Source organism: Schistocerca cancellata, chromosome 10 (assembly GCF_023864275.1).
Source record: "Schistocerca cancellata isolate TAMUIC-IGC-003103 chromosome 10, iqSchCanc2.1, whole genome shotgun sequence".
Classification (NCBI taxonomy): domain Eukaryota; kingdom Metazoa; phylum Arthropoda; class Insecta; order Orthoptera; family Acrididae; genus Schistocerca; species Schistocerca cancellata.
Genome location: NC_064635.1, coordinates 80330841 through 80355812, shown reverse-complemented (window position 1 = coordinate 80355812; position 24972 = coordinate 80330841). Strand labels below are relative to the sequence as shown.

Below are 24972 nucleotides of genomic sequence, written 5' to 3'. Positions count from 1 at the left end.
CAAATGTCTGCTTGTGTCTGTGTATATGCGGATGGATGTGTGTGTGTGTGCGCGAGTGTATACCTGTCCTTTTTTCCCCCTAAGGCAAGTCTTTCCGCTCCCGGGATTGGAATGACTCCTTACCCTCTCCCTTAAAACCCAAATCCTTTTGTCTTTCCCTCTCCTTCCCTCTTTCCTGACGAGGCAACCGTTGGTTGCGAAAGCTAGAATTTTGTGTGTATGTTTGTGTTTGTTTGTGTGTCTATCGACCTGCCAGCGCTTTTGTTTGGTAAGTCTCATCATCTTTCTTTTTAGATAAATCAATACTTAAATATACAGCTCTAAAACATATATACAATGTGAAGCCGATATTTTTATGGGCCAGTTCATCGATATTTTTTCTGATGATGTATTGATACTTTTCCTTGACATATCGAGAGTTGATGATATTTTTGTAATTATCAATATATCAGATTCCCAATATTTTAAAAAATATTGAGAGACCTAATACAGAGCCTTCCGTGCTACATGAAAGAAGCCAACTACTTCCCGAACAGTCTCAGGTCCACTCTCACTCCTCTCCTACCTGGAGCTTTCTGTGTCACTAATGATGCAACCTCACTTTACCCAAACATCCTGCGTACACATAGCATCTCAACCGTAGAATACTACCTTCACTCCAGCAGCCATCTGAAAGTGTTCGTAAAACCTCATTCATTGTAACCCTACTCACCTTCATCCTAATCCAAAACTACTTCCCTTGAGAGGACTAGTTGTACAAACAAATCAGGGGGACTGCTATGGGAACCAGAACAACTCCCTCACCATGCAATCTTTTTCATAGGACAAATGGAAGAGGCATTCCTCAAGACCCAGAAGCTCTGCTCCCTGGCTTGGTGTAGATTTATCAATTATGTCTCTGTGGCTGTTCTCAGAGTGAAGAAGAACTTCGCTTTTTGTAACAGCTTAACTCATTTTCCCAACACTAGTCCTTTTCTGTATCCACCTCACTGATCCCCTGTACACAAACTTCAGTGCATATAAAACCAGCCACTAAGCAATGATATCTATGTTTTTTTTGGCACTGCCTCCTCTTCCATATCAAATACTCCCTTCCCTACATCCTACTCTTCCACTGCAAACTCATCTGCTGTACCACCAAATCCTGCAATAGTGAAAATAAATAATTTCTGTAGACAGTGACAAATACACCACCACCACCACCACCACCACCACCACCACCACCACCATCATCATCATCATCATCATCATCAGTGTTCTCCCTAAAGGCAGGTTTTCACATGGTGGTTCTCAGGCTGTCTGGTCTTCTGCCATCCTCTTCAGGTCTGCATAATTTCCTCTTCCCTTTATGTCATCTATCTTCTTGTATCGCCTTCTTCATCTCAGTCTTCTCCCACAAACCAATCCTTCCAAAGCATCTACTAGCAAGCACTCCCTTCTCAATGAATGTCCCAACCAGTTCTTTTTCCTTTCTCTTACAACCTTCAGCAGACATCTTCTCTCACCAACCCTTTCCAATACTCTTTTATTACTCACTCTTTCCATCCAGCTTATTCTCCCCATTCTCCTCCACATACACATCTCAGTTTGTTTTAAAAAGCTATACACAACTGTGAACTCCAGCCATGGGAAATTAATCAGTTACTGTATTTAGCTTTCCATCCCTATCCACTTCAAGGTTGTTATCCACCTTTATTGATCTTGAAAGTAATAAATTATTAAAACTTTGATATTTCTTCCTTTCATTTTGAAAGTCATTCGGTAAAACTCACTATTTTCGCTGAGTACTGATGAAACAGTTGTTATACTTGATGAATATATGTTTATAATACACACTCAGATAGCTTAGCATGTTAATATGCTGCTTTTGGGATTCAGGGAGGTGAGCCGGTTTCAGATCGATCTGCCATGCAGATTATGATAAGGGCTGGTGAGCCAGCCAGTCCAGTTGCAGCTTTGTGTATGTGTGTTTTTTGCACAGTTTGCAGTCTGTGACACATGCAAACATGAAAGAGCTATTCATTGCCTGACATTTCATTAATCAATTAATTGTGTTATCCAGGTAACCAATGCTGGAGCCAACAGTTCAGAGAGCTCAGAAAGTGGGGATGAAACTGAATCTGAATCGGAAGATGCTGTCGACGATAAGACAGGCCTTTTGCCAATGTCTGTTAAAGAAGAGCTTATGGTGCTACCAGAAATTAAGACAGAACCTATTGAAGACACAGAACCATCCCCCAGGGCAAAAGTACGGCGGACTAACAGCGTTGGGTAAGTGTTAAAGTAAAGTTGTCTTCTCTAAATTGCCCTAACATCTCGAGCACAGAGACATTGCTAGCTGCGTAGTTCCGGCAATTTTTCAAGCTGGAATACATACTACCACAACCACACCCAAACTCGCTCATACATCATGACACTGTCTTTTTTTGAGTGGTTGCTTGTTCTAACAAGAATAAGAGAGGGCAGGGAGCAAAGGCCGATTAAGATGACTGCCTTTTTGAGTTTTTTCAAAAAATTTGCTACAAATTAATTTATTTTCTGAAATTGTGCTTACTTAAAATTTGCACACTTTTGCATGCATTTGAACCAATTCTGGGAACTTTTTGCAGTCTGATGTTGGTACCTCAAAGTTGTGGTTTTGCAAGAATTCACATTTTTTGAGGTGTTGCATGTTGCTGCCCATGCACTTTTTGTTTGAAATTAAGTGACAAAAAGAAGCCAGTAGGTGATAAATGCACAGTCAAGTCACATTAATGTGAGCAGCACCTGTGTTCGACAACTACATGCAATAACCACTCACAGATGGCAGTTGGCAGCACTAGCAGTGGAGGGTAATTAAAGTGGGCGAGGGGCGAATGCGGAAAATAGTGCAGTTGTTGTCCCAATGTGGAAATGGAGCAATTTATGTGATGTCCAAAATAGCATGAAGATAGGCCTTTGGGTCAAATGTGGAAGCATTTTTGAAATGGTTAAATTTGTAGACTGTTGTTGTGCTATGGTGGTTAAAGTATACTGTATATGACAAAATGGTGCTATCCAAAATTAGGGCTGAGGTAGTTGTGGTGGACCACAGGCCATAGAGAACAGGGGGAATTACAGCTATGGAGATATGTGTACGGGCAAATTTACATGCAACCATTGAGTAACTAACTGCACAGATGAATCAAGGGGCTACCAGCAGTGTTCCCTCGGTGACAGTTCAGCAGTTGTTGCTGGGTGCGAGCCTCTGCGGCAGGTGCCTGCTCGTCGGCTACAAAAGGCTGGAATTTGCTCACCAGTACCACAACTGGACATCACATTCTTAGATTAATCACTTTTTGTGCTCCACTGAAGCTATGGCCATTGGTGTGTATGACCCTGTAACAATTGTCGGGAGGGTCCAGGCGGGAGAAGAGAGCATTATAATCTGGGAAATATTTTCATGTCGTTCCCTGGGTGATCTCTCATTCTGGAAAGTGTTTTGGATCAGCACAAGTACGCGTCTATCCTTGGGGCTGTGTTCACCCCTATGTGCAGTTTGCTTTTTGCTCGGCACAATGGTATCTACCAACGGGGCTGCGCAACATCTTGCACAGCTTGTGTGTCACAGAACTCCATTCTGAAATCTAGAAATGGACAGACAGTCTACATCAGAATTATTTTTACTTCTAGCACATTGTTGCAAACTATATAATTCATCCTAAAATGCACCCTTTTCGTTAACTACAGATATACTCTGTGAATATAGTATCCTTCTGGTTTTGGTCTGTTGGTGCTGGCTTGGCCCAGCACCATTGCTTCTTCGATGCCCAGGGACTTTCGAAACATCATCTGAACAAATTGCCTGCACATTTTCTAATGTAGTCATCTGGTAGTTAATTACTCAGAATAACTCTGAACATAATTGTTTTGAGCCACACTCCATTATACAGAGCTACTATAAATCATTCATTTGTTTTGGAAGTTCTATATTTTCCAAAGTATTATTTGTACCATTATGACTAATGCATGAATAGAGCTGTAAACTCACCAAGTTTGTATTTTGCCCACCAGTTGGCATTATGCGTGCACTGCCTTGACAAAATGGCGACAAAGCGAGAAAAGAGTTTTTGTGTGGAATATGCGAGGTTTTGGTCTGTTACAAAACTGCAGTGTACATTCAGAAGGAATCGTCAGTCTACTGACTGGTTTGATGCAGAACTACCATTAGTAATTTGGAAATCCTGGTTGTCTCTGTAAACAGAAAAGTACCGGTCGACCAACTGTGCCAGGTCCAACTATGGAGATGGTAAGGGAAATTTTCATATGCAGTCCAAAAATATCAGTGGTCTGAGCAAACCACATGGAAGATTTTGCAACAGCCGTTACATTTCAAACTACCGTCTGTAGCTCATGCAACAAATAAAATTAGAAGATTATGTGCAGTGCCTTCAGTTTTTCACCACAACATTTTGCCTCCAAGCTGATATTGAGCAATAAACCAACCTTCCATTTATCTAGAAATGTTAATCGCTGCAATGTGAGATTCTGGGGCACTAAAAGTCCTCATGAAATCAGGCATATGAATGAGATTTCAAACAGATATGTTTTTTGTGCAGTGTCACAGATGAAGCTGTATGGGCCGTTTTTCTTCTGTGAGAAGACTGTGACAGGTACCTCTTACCTTGCTATGTTGCAGTTGCAGTTATTTACACAACTGACTGCTGAATCTGAGGATTCCAACTCCAACAAGAATTCCCATTGGAGTATTGATGTTCGTTACCTAAATGATGAACTTACATGTCTCTGGATCGGGCATAGAATTGATGACGATGTGGTGTTCCCTTAACTTAAAGGTAGTGAAGAAAGGAATAGTTACTGAGAAGAATTATGAGACTAAAGAAATTAACGTAAATTAATGCCAGGTGGGTAGTTAGAAACAAGGACATACTGTAACACCAGTTCCCACCTGCAGAGTGTTGAGAAACTGGTGTCTGGGGTAACTATTCGTATGACGTGTAGAGAAATAGGCACTGAGGTCACAATTGTCATGTTGTACAGCATACTCTGGAACAGGATCTTGTGCGTTGCCGTTATACACCATGTGTCTATCGTCGCTCATCCTAACTGATAGCTTGGTGACAGTCACACCAGTGTAGAAAGCCGAACAGTGTTTACATAACAACTGCTATACGATGTGTCAATTCGTGGTTGCCTCTCCTTTTGGTAGTATGTGTTTTGACAGTTACAGGGCTGGTATATGTGGTGGTAGGACAGTGCATAGGGCAAGTCTTACAGTGGGGATGGTCACAAGGGTAGGAGCCAAAGAGCAGGGAAATGAATGAGAAGGAGCATAGGGGCCGACAAGAATATTGAGGAATTTGGGGGCGGCGGGAGGAGGGGGGCGTAAAAGGTATCCTAGATATGGTGGGCAAAATGTCAGACAAAATGGACATCATTTCAGGGCATGATTGTAAGAAATCATGGCCGTGCTGAAGTAGCTGATTAATACATTCAAGACCAGGATAGCACTGAGTGACTAGCGGTGTATTCCTATATTGTTTTTTCGAGGGATCAGCAGTACCAGGATAGACTGTGATAGCTGAGACATCTGCTTTTGAATTAGGCTCAAGTGAGAGTGATGGTGTAGAGCTGTAAAGAGTTTGCTTCTTAACAAATACATTTATTTTGAATTCTAGGGCTGTATGCCAGGGAAAGTGTGGCGTGAAGAAGATGGCAGATGTCAGAACGTAGGTATTGTGGTTTGTTTGCAGGTTTAATGTGAATCGAAGTGTGTAGTGGACCCTTGGTGAGGGTGAGGTCAACGTAAAGGAAAGTGCCTTGGGAGCCAGAACAGGACTGTGTGAAATTTAACTGGGAGAAAGTATTTAGAGATTCCAAAAATTTTCATCAATGTATCTAAACCAAATCAGGGAGTGAAGTGTTATGGATCCCAGGAAAACCTCCAAGTAAAGTAGGTTTGGAATCAGGTGCACACTGGCTGAGATATATTAAGCAGCAGACAGACCATGTACATGGGTGGTGTTGGTACAGAGGGAGGTGGCACTAATAGCGACAAGCAAGGTGTGTGGTGGGAGTGGAATGGGCACAGATTTATGATGATCTAGGAAGTATTTGGAGTCTCTGATACAAGAAGGGAGTCGCTGTACTAGGTTGCAGGTGTTGATCAACTAAAGTAGACATACATTCAATGGGTGCCTTGCTTTGAAGCCAGCAACTGTGGGATCGCCAGGGTGGTTGGGTTTGTGGATCATAAGAAGAAGGTAAAATGTGGGAATGTGTGATTTGAGTGGGATAAAAAGTTTTATGGACTGTACTGTCTTTACAATATGTCTTTGGTTCTCTCTATCCACCTGGCCGTAATGTATGTTAATTTCTTTGGTCTTAGCATTTCTTCTCAGAAAAAATTCCTTTCTCCACTCCCTTTTAGTTTTATGTATCTTTTATTTTCTGACTTGTCTAGTCCCCCCATCTACCCCCACCTCCACCTACCACTTAACTTTCCATTCTTACTAGTACTTGCACGATGTTTTGTCAGTAATCTCTGTCTTGCTTATGACATTATCTTCCACCTTTAAGTTCTCAGGTTTTCAAATCTTGTCTGGTGCAATCCCCAACAATTCCTTATTTCCTTCTCATTTCATCTGGTAAGTCTCACCTGACCAAAGGTTCTGAGTGAATGTTCAATAATGCTCTCCATTTCTTAAACCTCGACAGTCCTTTTCCTTCAACCCTTTTCCTTTTTCTTCGATCCTTCTGTCAGAAGAAGGAGCCACTGTTTCTGAAACCTTTGCAGATTTCCTTCACTTTTATATGTGTTTTCTCCTACTGCTGGCTGGTTGAGTAGATCTTTTATCCATCCAGGTATATTATACTTTTTAAAAGATTTATTATTTTCATTTATATATGCTCTCTCTTCTGTGCCACATTAATGCTGGGTAAAAGATTTTGTAAGCCATTTGTCCTTCTAGTATTTTGTTTATGACTGTTACTGTTATTTTCCAACAGAGATTAGCACTTGTAAAGTAGAATTACAAAATATTTGTGACATCAGTGTTAAAAATCCTTAAAGTTCCCTTATTTTGTAGAGTACTCTTATTAGGGGTGTCCCAGTATGTAAATAGATAGAGATATCAGAAAGTATTAATTGTTTTGTTCTGATCTAAATGATATCAGTATGCAGTATTCAGTAAAATGTGTTCTGTCAACTAATCCTTTCTTTTAGTCATATTGTGCTACAAATTTATTTTTCTCCAATTTGATTCAGTATCTCTTCATTATTTATGTGATCTACTCACCTAATCTCCTGTTTCACAACATTTTTAACGTTTACTGTATTTACTCGAATCGAAGCCACACCTGAAAAATGAGACTTGAAATCAAGGAAAAAAAAATTCCCAAATCTAAGCCGCTCCTGAAATTTGAGACTCGAAATTCAAGGTGAGAGAAAAGTTTTAGACCGCCCCTCCAAATCGAAACAAACTTGGTCCATTGTAACATGAAACACAGTTGAGATCGAATGGGTGAAGATACAGCTACAGTAGTTTGGTTCGAGTTGTAAGCTTAACAGTTAAGCTTTACCAAGTTGCCATTGCTATGTGCCAGGCACTCCGTCCGTATTTATACTGGTACCCTTCCTTATTCGCGTGCTTCGTCTGGTTTGAATCAATTGCTTATTTTGCTTTGATCTGATAAGTGCTGGTCTCTTTGTTATAAGTGTTTACATCACTCTAAGCTGAAAATGCATTATTTTACTGTGTCATGCATAGTTTGTCGCATTCTGATAATGAGTGTTTACGACCTGTCGCCGCTCGCGGCATGGCTTGCTTTTATGCGCGCTACCACGGCTTACAATAAAAACAACGAGAGGAATTGTCTCAAAAGCGAAACAATGGCAAGAGACTGCTATTTGATGTTATTTACACTGCTGCTTTCTTTGATAATGACCAACAAGAACCAAATAATAGGCTGCGTATGATAGAAGATGTTCTGAATGAGAGTTTAGCGAAAAATTTTCTCCGTTTGAAAATCTTTGCAGACGCCTCTCTAGTACATTACATTCTGCACAGAAATTAGAGTCATCTTAGATTTAAAAATCTAGTCAGTTGCCATGCATCATTTCTGACTGTATCACTATTCAGCATAAGAATAATACGAATATAAACATGACGCGATATGCATATTCTCCCGCGTTTGCTGTTGTCTGACTGTAGTTTCGTAGTTTGTCAGGCTGACAGGATTTAAATGAGATAGCAGCAAACACGAAAGAATACATGGCATAATGTTTACATTCTTCCAGCTTTTCTTTTAATTTATCTATTGTTGCGGAGGTTTTGGCGCCAATATTTTTCTTTGTACCTGCAAAGCATGCCTGTGTAGCGTTACATATATTCAACGGCTTAAGTTAGTTGTGGCGGCACCTACCAACGTTTTTCAGAACTTCCGGTTACTTTGCACGCGATTCTACGCCACAGGCGGTTTTTTGGATTACAAAAACCGGAAAAAAAGTGTGGCTTAAATTCGAGTAAATACGGTAATTGTCTTCTTGTCTGAATTGTTTATGATCCAAGTTTCACTACTATACAGGGCTACACCCCAGATGAATACCGTTATGAAAGATTATATAGTAAAACACATTCACACATTTTACTGTCTTATGTCCTAATCTAATTCCCTCAGCATTGCCTGTTCTAATTCACCTACATTCCATGACATTCCTATGACTATTTCCATGTATTACTTTTGTTGCTGATCATCTTATAATCTGTTTTCAAGACACTCTTCATTCCCTTCAGTTGCTCTTTCAAGTCCTTTGCAGTCTCTGACAGAATTACAATGTTGTAGGCAAACCTCAAAGTTTTTATTTCTTCTCTCTGTGCTTTATTTCCATTTCCACAGTACTCTTTAGATTCGTTTACTGATTGCTCAATGTACACATAGAATAATGTGGGTGTAGGGTACAGCTCTGTCTCATCCCTTCTCAACTAATGCCCTTCAGTTCTTATAACTGTAGATTGATGTTTGTTGCAGATAAACTTTTACTCCCTGTGCTTCAAGTCAGCATCCTTCAGACTTTTAGAGAGTACACTCCTGTTGACATTGTCCAAAACTTTCTCTAAATCTACAAATGCTATAAATGTAAGTTTGCATTTCTCCAATCTGTCTTGCAAGATAATTCATAATGTCAGTATTGCTTCACATGTTGGAACACAAACAGATCTTCCTGTAGGCTGTCTTCTAGCATTCCTGCGATTCTCTCTTTAAAATATTTGATGCTGTTATTGATACTGAGGAGAGGTGCCCAGCTGTGTGATTGAGTTTTTGTAACCATCTGTATGGTGATGCAGGTTAAGGTCCCAGGTCTCACACCCTGCAGCCATTCATCCCACTGGGCCATCATTTACAAGCAGTTGATGGGAGGGGGGGGGGGGGGGGGAATTGGAATTTTCCGTGATACTCAATAGAGTAAAAAAAGTAGAGCAGGGTGTACATAAAGTCTGGGACACTTTCAGTTATTTATTTTACAAGAACTACCGTATTTACTCGAATCTAAGCCGCACCTGAAAAATGAGACTCGAAATCAAGGAAAAAAAAAAAATTTCCCGAATCTAAGCCGCACCTGAAATTTGAGACTCTAAATTCAAGGGGAGAGAAAAGTTTTAGGCCACACCTCCAAATCGAAAGAAAGTTGATCCATTGTAATATGAGAGACAATTTAGGTCGAATGAATGACAATACAGCTACAGTAGTTTGGTTCAAGTCGTAAACTTAGCAGTTAAGCTTTACCAGGTAGCCATTGCTATGCGTCAGGCGCTCCATCCGTATTTATACGGGTACCCTTCCTTTTTCATGTGCTTCGTCTGGTTTGAATCAATTGCTTATTTTTCTTTGATCTGATAAGTGCTGTTCTCTTTGATATAGGTGTTTACGTCACTCTAAGCTGAAAATGCGTTATTGTACTGTGTCATGCATTGTTGTCACATTCTGATAATGTGTGTTTACAACCTGTCGCCGCTCACGGCATGGCTTGCTTTTGTGCACAATACCGCCACTTACAATTAAAAAAAAAAGAGAGAGAGGAATCGTCTCATTAGCAAAACAATGGCAAGAGACTGCTATTTGTTGTTACTTACGCTGCTGCTCTCTTTGATAATGATCAACAAGAACCAAATAATAGACTGTGTATGATAGAAGATGTTATGAACGAGAGTTCAGCTAAAATTTTTTGCCGTTTGAAAATCTTTGCAGACGCCTCTTTTGTACATTACATTCTGCACAGAAATTAGAGTCATCTTAGATTTAAAAATCTAGTCAATTGCCGTGCTTCATTTTTGACTGTATCACTATTAGGCATAAGAATAATACGAATATAAACATGGCATGATATGTATAACCTTCCACGTTTGCAGTTGTCTCACACTAGTTTCGTAGTTCATTAGGCAGACAGGATTTAAATTCATTCGTTCATTCATTTATTTATTGGTCCGTTTGATAGTAGCAAACACGAAAGAATACATGGCAAAATGTTTATATTCGTGTTATTCTTATGGTGAAGAGAATACTGCATGTGATTCACAATTCATAAGAGTTCCTATTAGCAACCATCTCTTCTCACAGGTAGGAAAAAATTCAGAATGTAGAGTTGGCCGTATTGACAAACATCCCAAACAGTCTTGCCAGTCGTATTTTCATAGTACATTGAAAAGCTGATACATTCGAAGATGAACGATACGGAATTTGTATTTACTTCATTGGATAATGTATGAAAATGCAGTAGTCGAAACTCGGTGCAGAGAAAAAAGCTCATCTTCCACCTTTTTTTTAATTTATCTACTGTTTCAGAGGTTTTGGCGCCAGTATTTATCTCTGTGCCTACAAAGCATGCCTGTGTAGCGCTACATATATTCGACGGCAGAAGTTGGTTGTGGCGGCACCTACCACCATTTTTCAGAACTTCCGCTTACTTTGCACTCGATTCTAAGCTGCAGGCGGTTTTTTGGATTACAAAAACCGGAAAAAAAGTGCGGCTTAGATTCGAGTAAATACGGTAAACCTTGTACAGATGTCATACATATTGCATTATGAAGAGTAACTCTGAAAGATTTTTTTACAAATATTTGATGCGCGAACCATGAGTGACCTGGCAGATGTCAATACGGTAATTGAATTCTTGCCATACCCATCCCAGTATGGTGTCATTAACTGTGGCAGTGCTTCCCGTATTCCCTCCCGAAGCTCTGCTACATCATGTGGTACAGGTGGTACATACACTGGATCTTTAATGTGTCCCCACAGAAGAAAGTCACACAGAGTGACATCTGGTTATCGGGGAGGCCCTTTCGTGAAATAGCTGTCCCCTTCTGTAACACAGCCAATCCATCGATGCGGCAGCTTCGTGTTCAGGTACCCACGAACTTCGTGAAGAAAATGGTGTGGAGCCCCCCATCCTGTTGAAAGATGAACAGAGAGTCCAATTGCATTTGAGGCATCAGCCGTTGCTGCATCATGTCCAAGTAGGAATATCCAGTGACATTGCTCTCGGTGAAGAAGAATGGCCCGTATAGTTTTTGATGTGACGAGGTACAAAAAAACATTGACCTTTGGGGAATCACACTCAAATTCAATGCATTTGTGTGGATGATCAGCACCCCAGATTCAGCAGTTATGCCTGTTCACTTTCCCATAGTGTGAAAAGTGGCTTCATCGCTAAAAATTAAGTGATCAACAATGCCATCCCTATCCTCATTCAGTTGTTGCAACTGCGAACAAAACTCAAAACACTTGTCTTTGTCATCGTGATTGAGCTTCTGCACTAGTTCCAATTTGAATGGTTTCATAGACAGCTTCTGTTGCAGGACTTTCCACAGTGTCATTGGAGCCATTTTGAGTTCACGGGATGCACGACACACTGATTTCTTTTGACTGCTTATAAGTGTGTCTCGTACGTGCTCCACATTCACTTCACTCACACTGGGACGTCCTCTTCTCTTTGCTGGGCACAAACAACCTGTCATAATGAATTTGTTTTGCTAGTGGTAAATGGCCATCCTTGTTGGTGGCTTCTTACTGTACTTGCTGCTAAACGTCTGTTGAACAGCTGTAGCACACTTGTTTTTGTCAAACTCCAACACACAAAAAGCTCGCTCCACACCTGAACTCGCCATGTTTGCGACTAGCGGTGACTATCGGCAAATTACCAAACTATGCTGTGGCGGTATACGTGAAAAAAAACTTTCAGGGTCTCTCTTGAAAATGACATATGTATGATATCTGTACAATGTTTGGTTCTTGTGCAATAAATAATTGAAAGTGTTCCCGTACTTTATGTACACCCTGTATATTACAGAGTGGTTACGTGGTGTAGTGGATAGGGTAATGCCTCCACTTTCAGAAGGTTGTGGGTTTGAAACTGGTCACGTTCTTTAATATTTTTATTTTTAAATCTTTATTGAAATGACTTTTATCATTTTTATTCAGTTAATGGTTTAAATGTAATTTTTTTTATTGCTATGCTTTTGTCACATCATTTTAATCATTGTATAAACTTCTTCATTTATATTTTTCCTTTTCCACTCAGAATTTTTATGAGTGTGAATTTAATTATATTTATCTATTATGATATTTAATTATTTGAAACCGCCTGTGTATCAGTGATAAACAAAAGATGAAAAGATTTGTTTATATTGGCCTTGTATTGAAATAAAAAATGTATTTTTTGTTACAAGATGTGCATTTTTTAAATAGTAATCATACAAACGTTTAAAACGGTGTAAATTCATATTGCCCTATGAGCAGAATAACGCAGATGAAGATTAAAGTGAAAGAAGGAATGTGGAAAATGAAATTAGAGTATATGGAAATAGAAATAATAAATGCGATAACATGGACAAAAAATATGAAGGTAAAGCAAAAGAAGTTAAATTGAAGTTAATGCATAAAATTAATTAAAATCACGTGAACAAAGATTTCAAATGGAAAAAAGGTGATAGGAAAAAAAATTGAGAGCAAATGAAGAATTTGATATGATGATTTAAAGGATGTGATGAAGGAACAGAAACTAAAAATTATATTTACACATGTTGATTGAGTAAAAATAATGTTTAAATCAATTTAATAAAAATTTAAAAAAAGAAAGGATTTAAAATACCTGATGAAATTCAATCCCATGACTTTCTGCATGAGAGGTCTGTATCCTATCCATAACATCATGCAACACATTTATAATGTATAACTTTTTTTTTACCCTGTTGAGCATCGCAGAAAATTCCGAATTTATTTTTTCGTCGATTACTTGCAATCAATGACCCACCAGAATGAATGCCTGCAGGGTGTGATACATTTGATCTTAACCTGCATCATGATATAGATAGTTTCAAAAAGTCAGTCCCACCGCTCTTTGTAAGTATTGTTCCAAATCTATAATTGGGATGCCCATAGTTCTTAAAGATATGTTTCAGCTGTTAGTGTTCCAAAGAGGATTTTTCTGCAGGTCACCTCGAGGTGCCGGGAAAGCAGTGCAATCGCAATCGCATCCGAACAACCGTAGTAGTCAGCAGCAGCAACAGCAACAGCAACAACAACAGCAACAGCAGCAGCAACAGGTGCAGGTGAAGATGGAGCCAGCAGAGACAGTGCACCAGCAGGTGCAGATGATAAAGCTGGAGCCGGGTGAGGCGTGGACCACCAAGCAGGACGGCTCGGCCACGATAGTGCTGGACCGGCACAGCTCGTCATTGCTGCAGCAGCAACAGCAGCAGAAGCAGCTGCAGAGGCAGGAACAGCAGAAGCAACAGCAGCGGCCAGAGCACAAGCAGCAGAAGCAGCCGTACCAGCCGCGCCTCGTACACGTCCGAAAGGCGTACAACATCGCCACCCTGCAGGACCTTGACGGCATCGACATGATGAACCTGCCTGTCGACCTGGAAGATTCTTCTGACATAAAGTGAGTACCTGGAATAAATATTTCACTCTGCAGCAGAATATGCACTGATTTGAAACTTACTGGTAGAATAAGAGTGTGGGCCGGACTGGACCTCAAACTGGGAACTTCGGCAAACTGAACTGGAGAGCACAACTTATGTATGCACTCCCTTCCCCCTGCTCTTACACCCACACCACGGCCTAACCGTTTTATAGATGTCTTTTTTTCTAGGTGGTCAGGGCAGAAGTAAACACTTGAAGTTTGCCAATAATATTTTAATTCTATCAGAGACAGCAAAGGAGTTGGAAGGTCAATTGAAGTGAATTAATATTGTCTTGCAGATAGGCACTGAAACTTGTGTGTTAAACAGTAGAGACAAGATGAGAGTACAAACTTTTGAAATGTGGTGCTACAGAAGAATCTTGAAGATCGGATGTGTTTTTTTTTTTTTTTTTTTTTCATCAGTCTACTGACTGATTTGATGCGGCCCACCACGAATTCCTTTCCTGTGCTAACCTCTTCATCTCAGAGTAGCACTTGCAACCTACGTCCTCAATTATTTGCTTGACGTATTCCAATCTCTGTCTTCCTCTACAGTTTTTGCCCTCTACAGCTCCCTCTAGTACCATGGAAGTCATTCCCTCATGTCTTAGCAGATGTCCTATCATCCTGTCCCTTCTCCTTATCAGTGTTTTCCACATATTCCTTTCCTCTCCGATTCTGCGTAGAACCTCCTCATTCCTTTCCTTATCAGTCCACCTAATTTTCAACATTCGTCTATAGCACCACATCTCAAGTGCTTCGATTCTCTTCTGTTCCGGTTTTCCGACAGTCCATGTTTCACTACCATACAATGCTGTACTCCAGACGTACATCCTCAGAAATTTCTTCGTCAAATTAAGGCCGGTATTTGATATCAGTAGACTTCTCTTGGCCAGAAATGCCTTTTTTGCCATAGCGAGTCTGCTTTTGATGTCCTCCTTGCTCTGTCCGTCATTGGTTATTTTACTGCCTAGGTAGCAGAATTCCTTAACTTCATTGACTTCATGACCATCAATCCTGATGTTAAGTTTCTCGCTGTTCTCATTTCTACTACTTCTCATTACCTTCGTCTTTCTCCGATTTACTCTCAAACCATACTGTGTACTCATTAGTCTGTTCATTCCGTTCAGCAGATCATTTAATTCTTCTTCACTTTCATTCAGGATAGCAATGTCATCAGCGAATCGTATCATTGATATCCTTTCACCTTGTATTTTAATTCCACTCCTGAACCTTGCTTTTATTTCCATCATTGCTTCCTCGATGTACAGATTGAAGAGTAGGGGCGAAAGGCTACAGCCTTGTCTTACATCCTTCTTAATACGAGCACTTCGTTCTTGATCGTCCACTCTTATTATTCCCTCTTGGTTGTTGTACATATTGTATATGACCCGTCTCTCCCTATAGCTTACCCCTACGTTTTTCAGAATCTCGAACAGCTTGCACCATTTTATATTGTCGAACGCTTTTTCCAGGTCGACAAATCCTATGAAAGTGAAAGTGTCTTGATTTTTCTTTAGCCTTCCTTCCATTATTAGCCGTAACATCAGAATTGCCTCTCTCGTCCCTTTACTTTTCCTAAAGCCAAACTGATCGCCACCTAGCGCATTCTCAATTTTCTTTTCCATTCTTCTGTATATTATTCTTGTAAGCAGCTTCGATGCATGAGCTGTTAAGCTGATTGTGCGATAATTCTCGCACTTGTCAGCTCTTGCCGTCTTCGGAATTGTGTGGATGATGCTTTTCCGAAAGTCAGATGGTATATTGCCAGACTCATATATTCTACACACCAACGTGAATAGTCGTTTTGTTGCCACTTCCCCCAATAATTTTAGAAATTCTGATGGAATGTTATCTATCCCTTCTGCCTTATTTGACCGTAAGTCCTCCAAAGCTCTTTTAAATTCCAATTCTAATACTGGATCCCCTATCTCTCCTAAATCGACTCCTGTTTCTTCTTCTATCACATCAGACAAATCTTCACCCTCATAGAGGCTTTCAATGTATTCTTTCCACCTATCTGCTCTCTCCTCTGCATTTAACAGTGGAATTCCCGTTGCACTCTTAATGTTACCACCGTTGCTTTTAATGTCACCAAAGGTTGTTTTGACTTAACTGTGTGCTGAGTCTGTCCTTCCGACAATCATATCTTTTTCGATGTCTTCACATTTTTCCTGCAGCCATTTCATCTGAGCTTCCCTGCACTTCCTATTTATTTCATTCCTCAGTGACTTGTATTTCTGTATTCCTGATTTTCCCGGAACATGTTTGTACTTCCTCCTTTCATCAATCAACTGAAGTATTTCTTCTGTTACCCATGGTTTCTTTGCAGCTACCTTCTTTGTACCTATGTTTTCCTTCCCAACTTCTGTGATGGCCCTTTTTAGAGATGTCCATTCCTCTTCAACTGTACTGCCTACTGCGCTATTCCTTATTGCTGTATCTATAGCGTTAGAGAACTTCAAACTTATCTCGTCATTCCTTAGTACTTCCGTATCCCTCTTCTTTGCGTATTGATTCTTCCTGACTAATGTCTTGAACTTCAGCCTACTCTTCATCACTACTATATTGTGATCTGAGTCTATATCTGCTCCTGGGTACGCCTTGCAAACCAGTATCTGATTTCGGAATCTCTGTCTGACCATGATGTAATCTAATTGAAATCTTCCCGTATCTCCTGGCCTTTTCCAAGTATACCTCCTCCTCTTGTGATTCTTGAACGGGGTATTCGCTATTACTAGCTGAAACTTGTTACAGAACTCAATTAGTCTTTTTCCTCTTTCATTCCTTGTCCCAAGCCCATATTCTCCTGTAACCTTTTCTTCTACTCCTTCCCCTACAACTGCATTCCAGTCGCCCATGACTATTAGATTTTCGTCCTCCTTTACATATTGCATTACCCTTTCAATATCCTCATACACTTTCTCTATCTGTTCATTTCCAGCTTGCGACGTCGGCATGTATACCTGAACTATCGTTGTCGGTGTTGGTCTGCTGTCGATTCTGATTAGAACAACCCGGTCACTGAACTGTTCACAGTAACACACCCTCTGCCCTACCTTCCTATTCATAACGAATCCTACACCTGTTATACCATTTTCTGCTGCTGTTGATATTACCCGATACTCATCTGACCAGAAATCCTTGTCTTCCATCAACTTCTCTTCACTGACCCCTACTATATCTAGATTGAGCCTTTGCATTTCCCTTTTCAGATTTTCTAGTTTCCCTACCACGTTCAAGCTTCTGACATTCCACGCCCCGACTCGTAGAACGTTATCCTTTCGTTGATTATTCAATCTTTTTCTCATGGTAACCTCCCCCTTGGCAGTCCCCTCCCGGAGATCCGAATGGGGGACTATTCCGGAATCTTTTGCCAATGGAGAGATCATCATGACACTTCTTCAGTTACAGGCCACATGTCCTGTGGATACACGTTACGTGTCTTTAATGCAGTGGTTTCCATTACCTTCTGCATCCTCATGTTGATCATTGCTGATTCTTCCGCCTTTAGGGGCAATTTCCCACCCCTAGGACAAGAGAGTGCCCTGAACCTCTATCCGCTCCTCCACCCTCTTTGACAAGGCCATTGGCAGAATGAGGCTGACTTCTTATGCCGGAAGTCTTCGGCCGCCAATGCTGATTATTTATCAAAATTTAGGCAGTGGCGGGGATCGAACCCGGGACCGAAGACGTTTTTGATTATGAATCAAAGACGCTACCCCTAGACCACGGGTACAACTCTTTGGATGTGTCATACAGATAACTAATGGCAATGTATTGAATTGAGTCAAGGAGAAAATACCTTCAGATATGTTTGCTAAATGAAGGGATCAGTCGATAAGACACTTCTTGACACATCAAGGAATTGTCAGTTAGCTAATGAAGGGAAATGTGTTTGCAAATATGTGTGTGTGTGTGTGTGTGTGTGTGTGTGTGTGTGTGTGTAGGAGAGGGGGTTGGGGGGGGGGGCGGTGTAGAGGTAGACCAACATTTGACTGCAGTGAGCAGGTTCAAATGGATGTTGGTTGCCGCAGATATGCAGAGATGAAGTGGCGTGCATATGAAATTCATTTTTGGACTAGAAATTTCTACCTGTATTCTAGAGTAATGCTTTGTATCATTCCTCCCTATTGTCACTACCACCCATAGTGGTTATGCCTCGTCAGAATTCTCACAAATCAATGCAAAAACCTGAAACCTTGGATTTTCCTCTAATTTTGTTCATTCTCGGTTATTTACACATCACCCCCGTTCCATCATTGACAGTGCTAGGGCAGTCACACCCTAACTATGTATTTTTGAGATATTCAGTCACATTAGCATTAGGTTTAATGGAAACAGGCATCTTAGAGTTGAGGTAGAAGATGAGCTAATTATTAAAAATAAATAATATACTAAAACATCGTGCTTTATGCTCAAGTTTTATTATTGTGCAACATTTTAATCAAAAGCTAGTTTTTCGTGTTTATGAAGTAATATCTTGTGCACTACGTGTTGGACAATGAAATAATTTTGCAAGTACAGTCAGGGTATTTGTGGATACTGTCTGCAAACTATGTTGCATATAGAATTGGTAGCAAAGAAGTAATAATTTAAAACATTATCTCTGTAATGACAGCTTTGTGGAAAGGATAGATTGTTGCTCACTATACGGAGGAGGCGTTGCGTTGTAGTCAGGCACGAGGAAAGGACTGCTAAACTTTCAGCTTTCAGTCTTAAGCCATACTTCTAAAGAAGAAAAGACACATACAGATTCACACAAGCAAAACTCACTCTCTGGCCACGAAGGCTCTGAAATGCTGGTCTCAGTGGTCATAAGTTTGGGAGTTGTGCTCATATGAATGTGCGTGTGTTTTCTACTTTAGAAGAAGGCCTTGTGGCCAAAAGCTCAAATGTGTTGCAGTCTTCTTGTTGCATTTTTCTGCAATCCCATGTCTCTTCTGTATGGTGAGTAGCAGTCTATCATCTCCATAATATTGCCATTATTCCATCCTAGATTTTTCACAGTTAGGAAAGATCATATCCAATGCTGAAGTTTTACTACACAAATGTGAAAATGTGGTGAGCGATAAACTTTGTTTCTTTCATCACGTTTTGGAGGGTGTCCACGAGAAAAAGTTTAGTAAAGGTTTGAAGTTACGCGTAAACTTTGTCGGAAGTCACTAAGTGCTCTTATTCTCAAATAACTGACAAATAAAGTCAGCATATTTTGCGAGCTTTCAGTTATGCTGCCTCCAGAGAAGCACGCAGCCCTAACTGTAATACTTGTTTTAATGTGTTAAAGCTTTGGCATAAGATTACAGCTTTTAATGAGTAGATTTTGACAGAATTTTAAATTTATGGGAAATATTGAAAATAAATGTTTGTTGGCCCTGGAAGCCATTTGATAGCAATAATTGGTACCGTGTCCCTTGATAGTCACTTAGAGTAGTATAGAATGTTAGTTACGTACATGATTTTAATATCAGTGATCTCAGATATTATTGATTTCATTTAGTAAAATTATTGGAATATTTTTGGGTTAATTAATTATCAGTCATTCTGTAAAAGAAATCAGCCTTTTGTTTGCCATTACATGTATGTGTCCTACATACTTCGGTAAATTTCCTCTTTACTCATCATTTCAATCCAGCTTTTGGTTGTGGTGCACTGTGTATTTTTCTTGAAATCTATTATTTTATGAAGTTGCAGCTATACAGTATAAAAATTCATTGGTAAGCATTCAGACATCAGGGTCAGTCATATAAGATGTAACAACACATTCATCTTGTGAGTGGTTCGAGGTATTGAAGTAACCTGTTAAACAGATGATAGTGCCCAGAGGGAAACATAATTTTACTCTGTAATTAACATTGTGCACTTTGATATCCAACAAGATAAAGAATCAAGTACATTATTATTATTATTATTATTATTATTATTATTATTGATATCCGCTGTTGTGATGTAAGCAGTGCCAGGCAGGGTTTTATGCCAAGATCAATTGGTATGCACAGTGAGAAGATGGACTGAGACTATGAAGATAAAAAAGTATTTTCTCTTGTCCTCCTCTACACCATAGTGATGCAGGGTCAGCTATAATTTTTTTGTATGGAGCTGTATGCTAACATTTATAGTATCAGAATTAGCTGAGGAAAATCGGTCAAAAGGATGGACAAGAGCTCTGTGTGGTGGTGTTTACATTGCTGTAGCATATTCCGGCTGTCTTTCCCCTCAGTTTTATCATTTACAGGGTGTTTCAAAAATGACCGGTATATTTGAAACGGCAATAAAAACTAAATGAGCAGCGATAGAAATACACCGTTTGTTGCAATATGCTTGGGACAACAGTACATTTTCAGGCGGACAAACTTTCGAAATTACAGTAGTTACAATTTTCAACAACAGATGGCGCTGCAAGTGATGTGAAAGATATAGAAGACAACGCAGTCTGTGGGTGCGCCATTCTGTACGTCGTCTGTCTGCTGTAAGCGTGTGCTGTTCACAACGTGCAAGTGTGCTGTAGACAACATGGTTTATTCCTTAGAACAGAGGATTTTTCTGGTGTTGGAATTCCACCGCCTAGAACACAGTGTTGTTGCAACAAGACGAACTTTTCAATGGAGGTTTAATGTAACCAAAGGACCGAAAAGCGATACAATAAAGGATCTGTTTGAAAAATTTCAACGGACTGGGAACGTGACGGATGAATGTGCTGGAAAGGTAGGGCGACCGCGTACGGCAACCACAGAGGGCAACGCACAGCTAGTGCAGCAGGTGATCCAACAGCGGCCTCGGGTTTCCGTTCGCCGTGTTGCAGCTGCGGTCCAAATGACGCCAACGTCCACGTATTGTCTCATGCGCCAGAGTTTACATCTCTATCCATACAAAATTCAAATGCGGCAACCCCTCAGTGCCGCTACCATTGCTGCACGAGAGACATTCGCTAACGATATAGTGCACAGGATTGATGACGGCGATATGCAAGTGGGCAGCATTTGGTTTACTGACGAAGCTTATTTTTACCTGGACGGCTTCGTCAATAAACAGAACTGGCGCATATGGGGAACCGAAAAGCCCCATGTTGCAGTCCCATCGTCCCTGCATCCTCAAAAAGTACTGGTCTGGGCCGCCATTTCTTCCAAAGGAATCATTGACCCATTTTTCAGATCCGAAACGATTACTGCATCACGCTATCTGGACATTCTTCGTGAATTTGTGGCGGTACAAACTGCCTTAGACGACACTGCAAACACCTCGTGGTTTATGCAAGATGGTGCCCGGCCACATCGCACGGCCCACGTCTTTAATTTCCTGAATGAATATTTCGATGATCGTGTGATTGCTTTGGGCTATCCGAAACATACAGGAGGCGGCGTGGATTGGCCTCCCTATTCGCCAGACATGAACCCCTGTGACTTCTTTCTGTGGGGACACTTGAAAGACCAGGTGTACCGCCAGAATCCAGAAACAATTGAACAGCTGAAGCAGTACATCTCATCTGCATGTGAAGCCATTCCGCCAGACACGTTGTCAAAGGTTTCGGGTAATTTCATTCAGAGACTACGCCATATTATTGCTACGCATGGTGGATATGTGGAAAATATCGTACTATAGAGTTTCCCAGACCGCAGCGCCATCTGTTGTTGAAAATTGTAACTACTGTAATTTCGAAAGGTTGTCTGCTTGAAAATGTGCTGTTGTCCCAAGCATATTGCAACAAACGGTGTATTTCTATCGCTGCTCGTTTAGTTTTTATTGCCGTTTCAAATACACCGGTCATTTTTGAAACACCCTGTATGTTGACATTAACAAGCATCAAATCACAGCACTCCTCCTACTGTGAGTTTTATGTCACACATTTTTTTTCATAGTAGTAGGGTGTCTTAGTTTTGTGTTACTTCTTACCTGTTTTAACATGTCTTGTATAATTTTGATTTTGAGAAATCTTTTTGTGTTACCAGGCCAGCTCCTGAGCTGATGCAGGAGACGCACACCTGCTTCTTCTCGTTGATCCGAGATGTGATTTGCTCGACGGTGCAACACCGGATGGCAATGCCGACCCTCCAGGACAGGTTGCGGGCCTGGCAGGAGAACCCCATCTCACCCCTCAACGACTGGTACCACCTGGCACCTGACTCGTGGGTCAGCTTGCTGCCGTCTGCCATCGGTTTCCTCTGTGGTGACTACCCTGGTGAGTGCGTGCGTGTGTGTGTGTGTGTGTGTGTGTGTGTGTGTGTGTGTGTGTGTGTGTGTGTGTGTGAGATAACAGCTTTTCATCTACAATAATATAAGGGTGGCTCAGAAAGTGAGGTCCAGTTATGACACACCTATGTGATATTAGTCATTTAAACATAAATGATTTTTCCGTGCCTTTATAGTAATTAACATGAATAATGCATTTTATAATAATGTTTACAATAAATGTGTCATATATAATTACAGAAGTTACTCTTCTTTTATTGTCATAAGTTGTTCAGGAGATGGTGTTATTCTTCACGCATAATAGTATTAAACTTTCAGATCCATTATTTTAATAGACAGAAATACAGTTTTGTTCTCCAACTTACAATTTATTCCCATATTTCTACCCAAAAATGTGTTCACAAAACATCTTGACTTACAAATAATTGTTCATAGAGAAGTTGCCAGAAGAAAAAATATTGAAAATTTCTTAGATGCATGAGTGTTTCAAAACAACAGAAAATAAATGGAATATATGTTCCGTGTTTCACATGTAGGAGGCAGCTGAACTAATCAGAAATGAACTTAAACTGTGGTTAAAACAATAGACATTATTGTCGTACATTTCAGAGTTGTGAACAAAGTGAATAACCAATGATGCCACATTTGGTCTGAAATAGATTCTCTTTTGAGACTCAAGAGTTCTCAAAAATAGCTGTTTTCAATTACAGACAGTTTTCTATACAGAAAAATTTTGCGATGAAAAAAAAAGAAAAAAAATTTTTTTTTTTAATATTACGAGGATGTGCTGAAAAGTAATGCCTCTGAATTTTTGTGTGAAAGCTCTTAAAACTTTTTAAATAAAACAAATGTTATTAATATCCTATATCTTTATTCTTCATGTCTACATATTTATTTCTCAATGTGGTCACCTCGGTGATGAACTCATTTCTCCCAACAAGAGCCAGTTTGTTGACACGATGACTTCTTTGACGGAGTCACAGCCTTGCCTATGCATGCACCTGTTCAAAGTCCTCGAAGGTGTTAAAGTTTTGGAAACAGATGAAACCAAGCGGGACGGCGTGGAGGATGATCGATGACAAGTGAACCTGCATAATGGATTGGTGCAGGTGTCGCAGCACTCGTCTGTGATCTGGCATTGCGCTGCTGAAGGAGAAGGTGCTGTAAGTGTTGGCAAACTCTTCGAATTTGAAACGCGATTACAGTATTTTGTTTCTCGGGCTCTGACACAGTTATGTTGCGCACCACTATGTTACATGCTACAATTCTAGCTGCAGAGGGCTGCAGATATGTAGACAAGAATACAGGTGTAGAACCTTAATAACATCTGTTTTATTTAAAAAGCTTTAAGTGGTTTCACATAATAAAATCAAAGGCATTACTTTCCAGCATGCCACTGTACATTTCAATTTATGATGAAAATTTTGAGGTTTAAAGGTGCATTAATGTTAGTATTCTTAAGAAATTAATTCCAGTAAATTTTTTCATGTTATTTCCCCTAGTTAAGTCGTGCTCTGTGTGCTGGGGAATGAGTGAGTGGTGGTGACAGGCTGTGGGGCTCAGGGCAAACACTATTAACATTTAGAAAGAACTTTATTGCTCTTGCTTCAGGGCATAGTGTGGCAGACATGCCTCTCCTCACTGACACTCGCTGGGACTGATGAGTGGGCTGCAACTTCCGCCTGATGCTGCTGGGCCAACACCTCTCACTGCTGAGGCCAGCCATACTTCTTATACTCTTTACAAGCACTCTGTGCTGCTTCCCATTCCCCAAGGTCCTGACCTATTTCCTGTATTGCAGCTATTTTTCTGACTAGCCCATCTGCATTTCCATGTTTCTTTCCTTTTTTTGCATTGCTTTGTACTCAAATTTACTGAGTATCAGTGCCCACATCATCAGCCTGCTAAATGGGTCCTTGAAACCCAGTAATTGCTTCAAAGCAGTGTGATCTGTCACTACCTTGGACTTTCTTCTATACAGGTAACACTGAAAGTACTTCACTGTGCATATCAAGGTAAGCATTCTCTTTCTGTTGAAGACTTGAGTGTTCTCTGCCATTTTCAACTGTCTTGGTGTACAGGCAACAGGATGTTCTTGTCTGTTGACCTACTGAGGCAAAACACACCCCAGAGTGTGATTTGACACATCACATGATAAAATGAACTTCTGAAAGTCTGGACGTACCAATACCAGACACAATATTAACATCTCTTCAACTCAACATAACTTCCTGGTATTCTGCTGACCATACAAATTTAATCCCCTTCTTTAGCAACTGTTTCAGTGGCTTGGCAATATCCACAAACTCCTTCACAAATTTCCTGTAACAATTTGCGAGACCGAGAAAAGATTATAATTCCTTGGTTGTTCGTGGTACCGGGAACTCTTGGACTGGTCCTTACACCATCCCTGTTAATGATATGACCCAGATAGTTAATCTCTTCCACAACAAAGTGACATTTTTCTGTGCCGAGTGTCAAATGGCCCCCTCGTAATCTTTTGAACACACAGATGTTTTCTGTCCTCTTGCATATCCCTTGAAAAGATGATTACATTGAAACCCTGCTTTTACACTTTTCAGGGGACTTAAAAAAAAATGGTTTAAAATGCAGGGAAAAAGTAAAATGTGGGCAATAACATTTTAAGTTGTAAAGGGTACGCATAGAATACCCACTTGCCTTTTTTAATTTTATGTATGATATTTGTACAAATAGGCACCAAAATACTTCTCAAAGACTTGTTTATTATCTAATAAAGGTTTATTATTTGTGTTTATTATCTAACAAAGGTTATTATCTGATATAAATTGCTGATGTAGTTGTAACTGATAACTTCCTGGAAA

The 24972-nt window shown here is 40.2% G+C and overlaps 1 protein-coding gene across 1 annotated transcript in view; it reads left to right on the top strand.

The window, feature by feature from the left end:
* The window catches only part of LOC126106882 (nuclear factor related to kappa-B-binding protein), a 194237-nt gene that overhangs the window by 38039 nt on the left and 131226 nt on the right, over positions 1 to 24972 (top strand). Inside the window, exons 7-9 of the mRNA XM_049913296.1 lie at positions 2063 to 2271; positions 13469 to 13921; positions 21889 to 22118. Of these exons, the coding sequence (XP_049769253.1) occupies positions 2063 to 2271; positions 13469 to 13921; positions 21889 to 22118 (892 nt within the window). The remainder of the gene's footprint in view (positions 1 to 2062; positions 2272 to 13468; positions 13922 to 21888; positions 22119 to 24972) is intronic.